The sequence below is a fragment of the Triplophysa dalaica genome, chromosome 20 (assembly GCF_015846415.1).
Source record: "Triplophysa dalaica isolate WHDGS20190420 chromosome 20, ASM1584641v1, whole genome shotgun sequence".
NCBI classification, from domain to species: Eukaryota; Metazoa; Chordata; class Actinopteri; order Cypriniformes; family Nemacheilidae; genus Triplophysa; species Triplophysa dalaica.
The window spans coordinates 10,369,687-10,378,081 of NC_079561.1; the positions used below are offsets into that span (position 1 = coordinate 10,369,687).

Below are 8,395 nucleotides of genomic sequence, written 5' to 3' on the forward strand. Positions count from 1 at the left end.
TTCAACTATACCTAAATAGGAACACAGTAGCATACTTAACGTGTGCATGATGTTAAAGGGACAGTTCACCCCAAAATGAAAATTCTGTCATCATTTATTCACCCTCAGGTAGTTCTAAACCTGAACAAATACCTTTCTGATGAACCCAAAGGACAATATTTTGATACAAAGTATGCCAATAACCAAACAGATTTCATCCCCTATTGACTCCCATTTGGCAGTAATTGGGGGATGAGATCTGTTTGGCTACTAACATTCTTCCAAATATTGTCCTGTGGATTAATCAGAACAAAGATATTTGTTAAGGATTGGGAGTACCGGAGGGTAAATAAATGATGACATAATTTTCATTTTGGGGTGAACTGTCCCTTTAACATCATGCAGACGTGAACTGTCCCTTTAAATTCAGTTTAAGAACTACAAGTATAGACCACTTTGCAAGATGTACACTGCTCGAGCTGCATATCAGGTTTCATATTTATTTAAATCTTACATACATAATTAAATCTTAAACATATCTGTTTACATTTTGATTCCGTTGTAAACGTTCTGTTGGTTGTATTTTGTTCAAACGTTTGTGTGGTGTTTAAAAACTTAAACAGGAAGTGTTTCTGGACCAGCGTTGAACCAGCATTGCTTGCGTCATCCAAAGAGCTCTATACTTGTAGAGTAAAACTACTAGTCTAGTAGTTATACTTAACGAATTATTCCAAGTACAATTAAAAAACTAGTTATGTACTCAAAGGTAACTACTGTTAAACTTAAAATATACGTTTATAAACTAAATGTGAGCCCAAGTAGCACTAAATACTGTACTAAAATGAACTTAAAGTACACTTGTTGTTTGTAAGAGGTACAGAAGATTATATACGTATGTACACAAAAGAAAGCTATACTGACTTCTGATTGGCATCCTGTGTGTGGCTGTATGAACAAGGTTCAGTCACTTTCAGTTGCAAGATGGGAGCCTCGTAATACGCGCTGGGCAAGAGCACCAGATAGTCCTGAGTTGCAAGAACATTAAGAAGATTTGTTTTTCAAAACAATAATGTACCAAGTCCATGCATTTAACATTATAGAGAGAGAGAGTCTTACCAGCAGAATACCCTCTGCCTCTATAATCACAATCCAGGTTCCAGGATTCAGGACGAACGGCTCCACAAAAGTGTTCTGGGGGACGTTGACAAACGTGGGTTCTGAACTGGGTGCAAAGACGATTTGTTTGGACTGTTCAGAGCCTACAAAGAAAATAAACCGTAATCTGGTTGAGCCATTTCTTTAAAAATGATATACAAGTACAAGGAAAAGTTCACCCCAAAATGTAAATTCTCTCATACTTGAATCATCATCATTTCATTTATTTCATTTCACTCAAGCAACAACAGTTCAGAGACACGACTAACCATCAGACGTACCTCTTCTGCTGCTCTGATAGACCGTGATTTTACCGTTCGACACGGTCGACCGCATGTTTATGTATCTGAGGCTGAAGCGCGTGAGATACACGTCGGCTTCACGCACGTGCACCGTCATTTTAACCGTATTCTGAGATGGAGGACGAGGCAGAAAGGGGAAGAGGAGAACAGAGGGGAGGGGGGAAAGGTGTTCAGCACAAAACACGGTCTGTGTTATAGACCTAAACTAGGTGGGCTTCTCATAAAGGTGTGTGTTGTTGTGTGATGGATCGAAGATGCTGATTGTAGTGTGCGTGTCTTAAGGATGAGAGGAAGTAGAAGGTTAAGGAATAAAGGATCGGAAAAGAGCCGCTGACAGAAAAGGGTTCAGGAAGTGAGGATGGAAGAGGAATACTCCAAACCTTCCGTGTGCGAAAACTTACAATTACCGCACAGGACGTGCCTGCCATCCTCGATCACAGAGACCCGCCCCCTGACGTCCATGCCACCACGATTCACATAATGCAAGACGACATGAAACAGGTCTGGAGAGCCAACCAACACCTCAACATGAACTCGCGGCTAGATCGAGAGATCGACCCACAACAGAGACAGACAGACAGAGAGACAAATCCAAAGCTGTTGCTTAAACCACCACCAGCACTGTAGCGCCCAGCCAATCACAAAGCCCAATATATGCAAGAACCAATCAAAAACTTTGATCAAAGCCCCCAGCAAAGCTAAAGAAAGAACTTTACAAAGACACGACACATCTCAGTATCTGAATGAATGTACTGCACATGTATGAAAACAACACAATAATAATATCATTTATTATTTATTTTGTAGGATTTGTGTTTGTGTCTCACCTGTATGGATGTCATCTGAGCGTACCCTCTCCAGCTAAAGCTCTCAAACTCCAGTGGATTGTAACCAAACCTTACCGAACGGCCATCCATGGTGGTCCCATCCTCCACCTCAAACTTCATATGGTGCAGGTCGGGGAAATAATGATCCGGTCGGGGTCTAAACAAACACAAACAAATCAGACCGCCGTACATGTGATTCCAGCACAATTGCAAATGTTTTTTTCTTGACTCACTGGTTACATTTGGGTCCCTCCACATTGGGTCTGCACCGACAGCGGCCGTATCTGTCATCACAGGCCTGTCCAATTGAACCCCCGATATCACACTGACACCCTACACACACACACAGGGTCCTGGTTCAACTCATCTCCTCTTTAATGCATTGATCATCAAGGTTTATGGCTGTTTTTGTACCTTGGCACCCAAAGTAGTTTGTAGATTGGAGATTGTAGTGTCCGTCTTTGCATACGGCACAGGTCCCGCTGCACACGTTGGGTTTACAGTAACACTGGCCGGTGCTCTGATACACACACAGAGATCTGTTAGGAGTGCTCTTTGAGTCCTAAGATTATTGGTGAGGTGGAAATATTTCTGTACCTGAGTGCATGCTGCAACCTCGCTCAGGGTTCCTACTGTGTCACAGTCACAAGCTGCAAAATCAGACAGAGTACACATGAACACTAGAAATGTCCAGGTTGAAGTGAATATTGATCAAATTATCTGTTAGTCACTTAAGATACAGGCGCCAGCAAAAATATGTAAATATTAGGGGTGTAATATAATATTCAGCTCCTGATTTGATACATTACACAGTTATGGGTTCTCAATACGATAATGTCACTACAGTTTGTGCAAAAATTTGTTCGGATGATAGTTTTTTTCCCAAAACATTAAGGATTCTTAATAATTGTATTATTATTTGTGTTGTCTGTACAACTTGGTGTAGAATGAACAACAATTACAATTCCGAATGTAAATGAATAAAAACTGAATGGGTCAGAGACTGCTAAATAAAACTGAATTTTAACATTAAATAAATAAATATTAACATATTAAAATAAAGAAAAAAATAAGGCCTAAGATACTTTGTCTTGTTTTAATAAAGAAATGATAATAATTAAGTATGTTTATGTTTAAAAAAATGGGGTAAGAAAGAAATTCTTGAATTTAGTTTGAACTTTTTCTTAGGTACCTAAATAAAATTATTTTTCTTGCCCTATTGACAGATTTGTTGCTTGTTTTAAACATAAACTTATTGAATCTTATATATTCCGTCATAAAACAAGACAAGTGACGTAAATAAAAATTATAATGTTATGTAAATTGTCAAGTAAATGTATCTTGATTTAAGAATTCTTGTCCCTGAAATAATTTTTCACTATGCAGCTTCTTAAAGAAGTAAAAGCACAAAACAAGAACAATATATATAGTATGCTGATGCAGGTCACATGTTAGCAGCTCAACCAATAGGATTAAACAGACGTAATATTGTAAAAAATGGCATAGCTCTATAATACGCTTATAAAACAATATTGCACAAAGGAATAAAAAAATAAACACAATTCAGTTGCCTGTGAAGTTAACAAAATAACTGCTACAAGCCTCTCACATCCTTTCTAAGAATGAAAAGTGTGCTGTGTTTCAAAATGTTGTCCTTACTTGAGCATCCGTAGACTGTATCAGGAGAAAGATTCCAGTAGAGAGGTTTACAGCGGTCACACACCAGCCCCTCCACATACGGCCGACACTTACACGAACCCTGAGGTTAAACAACAACCAATAAGGGTCTGGCCTTAAAATGACTGGATGACACTGACATGCAAAATTATTTTGAAACACTTAAATTTAATATGAAGAAATATGGACAACGTTATAAAGCTCAAATACATTTACAGCAATGGACAGGATATCATCAGGCACAGAGCCTTCCGGATTACAGGTCCCAGCTGAAGCATAGATCCGAGAGAGATCACACAGAAAACATGAGTCAAACGTTAACCCTTCTACATGTGTTCAAAACTAATAGATAGGACACAATCAATGATCCATTCTCCATGTTAGATCACCTTGGCAGAGAGGAAAGTCATATGATCCAGGACTGCATCTATCACACCTCTGACCCGAAACGTTTGGACGACACATACACTGACCAGACACGGGATCACAGGGACCGAATCGAGAACCCTCCGATGAACAATCACACGCTGAACGACAAACAGGTCATTTAAAAAAAGTTGTGGATGGACCAGAATACAAATCATACCGATCTTCACCAAACAGGGGTCAAACTCACGTGCACAGCTGGGATATCCGTAGTATCCTGGTGCGCACTGGTCACATTTGGGGCTGTTGTAGTTGGGTTTGCAGAGACACTGGCCCGAGACGGTACAACTGGTGTTCAGAGATGTACGGGGGTCACAGGTGCACACTAGGAAATGACGGAAAATGTCAAATTAAATAAATATAAAAAAGAAGAGAAAGATATTAGACGTATTATATCTGTGTGTGTGTGGCTCACCCTGGCAGTCTGGGTACAAGTGGATACCAGAGCGACACTGATCACAGAGAGGACCAGTGAACTCGGGCCTGCACAAACACTGACCGGCTTTATTACACACCTCAGGTGTAGAGCCAACGACACTACAACTACAAACTGCAGATAGACAGAGAAAGAGAGCCAGACAGAGAGAGAGAGAGAGAGAAAAGGTAAGAAAGCAATGTAAGTGTGCATTAAATGATTAAATCAAGTCAACATGAAACTGAATTCACAACATATTTGACAAAATACATTAAATGTTTTGGAAAAAGGGCATCATGTACACAAAATGTGTAGATATAACAATATTATATTTTGACTACACAATTATTATGGGCAAAGAAATTCACAATATTATTGCAATATCTATTTATAAAAGTAATGCTATCATTCAAATTCATCTTTAATTTTGTCTACATCTTTTTTGTTTTATTTATTTAATATTTTATCTTTCTTTCCACAATAGTATAATTCACAATCTTAGTACAATATATCTATTAAATATATCTATTAAATAAAAATACTATCAATCAAATTCATGTTTTTATCTTTTTTTTTATGTAGTGTTTTCTCATTTTAATCTCAATAATATCATTTCTAATATTATAACAATAAATTGCAACATCTATTTATTAAATAAATAAAATCATCATCTTTTATTTAGTATTTTCTCTTTTTGTGAGGTAAGGAGGCAGATAAAGAATTGTACAATTTTTGACTCTTAAGGCAAATTTCTGAATGGTGTTACTTGGGAGAATATCAATGTTGGGTATCAACAAAATAGATAATCACGTTTTGTTATTGCCAATGCTCGAATATTTTGACACAAATATGGATTTATATGAAAGATATCAAAGTAATCTTTTTTGGATTTACGATCACTAAAATACATAATTGACTTTATATTGATTTAAAACAGATGAGAAAAAGGTTAAAAAAAGTGAACAGCGACCGTGGCTGCATTGTGAAGATCACGGTTTGGCAGCGCTCAGGGGGATTTCTGTGTTCTGTTTAGCGCGATTAGATTTGGCAGGCACTCACATTGGCACAGCGGGTAATTGAAGTAGCCGGGCTCACACTGCTCGCATGAATGCCCCTGAAACCCGGTGCGACACGTAGACTGGCCTGTTACTGCGTCACAGGACCCATCCAGGCAACCCGGGCCTGAGCACTGGCAGCCTGGGGGGAAGGGAGACAAACGAGAATGTGGGTATGTCTGTGCTGACTTTGTCTTTGGGTGGTATATTGTCTTCACAAACTCTCAAACTATGCACTAGATCAATAGTGATTCAGGCAACAGAGGGGTGACCATACGCTTGTGTTTGTCACCTGTTTCAACAGCTTACAGAGAAAAGACACAAATGGGCAGAACTGAACAGCTGAGTGGATCAGAGTCTCCACCAATCCACACAATTAAAGGGACAGTTTAGCCAAAAGTACATTTCTGTCATCAATTATTAAACCTTATGTCATTCAAAACATAAAACAAGATATTTTGAGAAATGTCTCAGTGGTTTTGTGTTTATACAGTGAAAGTCAATGCGGGCCATGTTTTTTTTTTTCTATATATTCTTGTAGTGGATTTGGCGGGGCGAGACCGTGGTTCGAGACCGGTGAGTAATAGTAATAATTATTAATGAACGTTATTTTGATAACCTCATTTATTCATTTGGCATAGTGGGAGAGCATTCCACATTTGTCAACTTTAATGCTGTCCCTTATGTCTTTTTCTGTACGTTTATATCATAATTTACACATGTATAATCCCATGAGACCAGAGGAATGTGTTTATTACAGTGGCTGTGCTTGTAGAACGTGAATGTGTGTCTTACGCTGGCAGTTAAGGCCGTAATGTCCAGGTGTGCAGGTGTCGCAGTGCTCTCCAGTGAATTCAGGCTTACACACACAAGTATTGGTGCGAGGGTTCGGCCTACAGGAGTTCCCCTCAGTACCTGCAGCATTGCATTCACAATCTAGGCAAGACAAGGCATTTGAATCGAATCGTTAACGGTACTGAATTAAAGTAAAATGGATCAAATCAAGTAGAATTCAATTGAAGTGATTTGAATCAAATTGAAGTGAAACAAAGTGTCTTACTGATGATTCTCCAGCAGGTCGGGCCTCTCCACTGATGTAGATCTCTAACAACATTAAACACAAAACATTGTTACAAACAATATATTTTTTTTTTATTCAGGTGCAGGAAATATGTTGATAATTGATAAGTACAGATACAAATCTTTGAACAAATAGACTTACGGTAGCAGACAGGAAAGTGCTCGTATCCCTCAGCACATGCATCGCAGTTCTCACCCGTGTAGTTTGGTTTACAGTAACAGCGTCCGGTCAGATCTTCACATGTGCCGTCAGTGAACTCAGATTCACACAGACATTCTGTTGAATTCATCAAAACACAGAAAACCTGTCTTTTACCGTATATCTACAATTTCATATTCATTTAAAAGAAGATCAGAAGATTAAGGACGCACTTGAACAGGCAAATGGCGACTCCAGGGGATGGTCAGGTGACCTGTAGTATCCGGGAATACAGCGCTCACAGTTTATACCTGTGGTGTGATGCTGTGAGAGAATGGTTAAATTAGACTTTCTTACATCTTAAATATGAAGACACAACCAATATTAATGATTTATAAAATTATAAAAAATCATGAAAGAGACAAGAATTCTGTTCAACAGTGATATTATGTTGCCCAACTTCTGTGGGTTCTTCCCAGAAGTTGGTAAAACTCACAAAACTATGCGTTCTTAAAGGAACCCCCCAAACAATAAACTTTAGAAGTACAGTTAAGTTATTGAAGCTTATAAATAATTTAGGTCAATGTAGATAAACATGTAGATGGGTGTGTTGAGCCCACCTGGCACTCTTTACAAACTCCTCCGCCTCTGTACTCGCCCTGCATGTTGAGACTGGCTCTCCGCTGATCTACATCTGGATCATAGGAGCACGTCGACGAGTGTCTATGACAGTTACATGCTGAAAACACAAACACAACCTGGTAACAATGCCGTATATTCAGCCTGAAGGTATCAGAGCTAAAAAATGTAATGATGAATTACACACAATGAGGTTAACATATCCTCCAAAAGAGCAGAGAGAAGAAGAGTAGACGAGCATGACAGATCTAAACAGTCAGTATATGGGACATGCAAAATGTAGACAGAAACGCACACAGACAGGGCTGAATGTACATCAGTCTCCACCTGAAAAGTTTGCACTGTCCACAGAGGAATGAGAGCAGAAGCGAAGAGAGAAAGAGGACAGTGATTAGCCAGGGAAGTTAGAATAAACAGTCAGCAAGATTATATATCATCGGGGGAAATACTAGTGGTTAGAGATGAACCGATATATCGGTTCATAATCGGTACCGGACGATATTACGGACTATATAGAAAATAGTACTTTGATGTTCAATATTAATAGTCATTATATGAATTAATAAAATTCCGGAAGTTAATAAGTATTCATTAACTGAAGATATCACTCTGAATAATCAGTTGTCGTTATCGGTGGAGAAATTTAAATCGGAGCATCTTACTGTTATAGACGTTATAAAACTGGTCCAATAAAAACGGCC

At 38.7% G+C, this 8,395-nt stretch overlaps 1 protein-coding gene across 1 annotated transcript in view; it reads right to left on the minus strand.

The window, feature by feature from the left end:
- Positions 1–7,720, minus strand: part of LOC130409539 (laminin subunit alpha-5-like) — a 34,901-nt gene extending 27,181 nt beyond the window's left edge. Inside the window, exons 1-17 of the mRNA XM_056733572.1 lie at positions 7,676–7,720; positions 7,289–7,379; positions 7,059–7,193; positions 6,632–6,772; positions 5,841–5,978; positions 4,782–4,916; positions 4,557–4,691; positions 4,330–4,467; positions 4,151–4,209; positions 3,923–4,022; positions 2,861–2,913; positions 2,678–2,783; positions 2,497–2,596; positions 2,264–2,420; positions 1,416–1,545; positions 1,096–1,238; positions 901–1,004 (exon numbers count right to left, since the gene is read on the minus strand). Coding sequence (XP_056589550.1) covers positions 901–1,004; positions 1,096–1,238; positions 1,416–1,545; positions 2,264–2,420; positions 2,497–2,596; positions 2,678–2,783; positions 2,861–2,913; positions 3,923–4,022; positions 4,151–4,209; positions 4,330–4,467; positions 4,557–4,691; positions 4,782–4,916; positions 5,841–5,978; positions 6,632–6,772; positions 7,059–7,193; positions 7,289–7,379; positions 7,676–7,720 — 1,910 coding nt within the window. The remainder of the gene's footprint in view (positions 1–900; positions 1,005–1,095; positions 1,239–1,415; positions 1,546–2,263; positions 2,421–2,496; positions 2,597–2,677; positions 2,784–2,860; positions 2,914–3,922; positions 4,023–4,150; positions 4,210–4,329; positions 4,468–4,556; positions 4,692–4,781; positions 4,917–5,840; positions 5,979–6,631; positions 6,773–7,058; positions 7,194–7,288; positions 7,380–7,675) is intronic.
- Between the last annotated feature and the right edge of the window lie 675 nt (positions 7,721–8,395).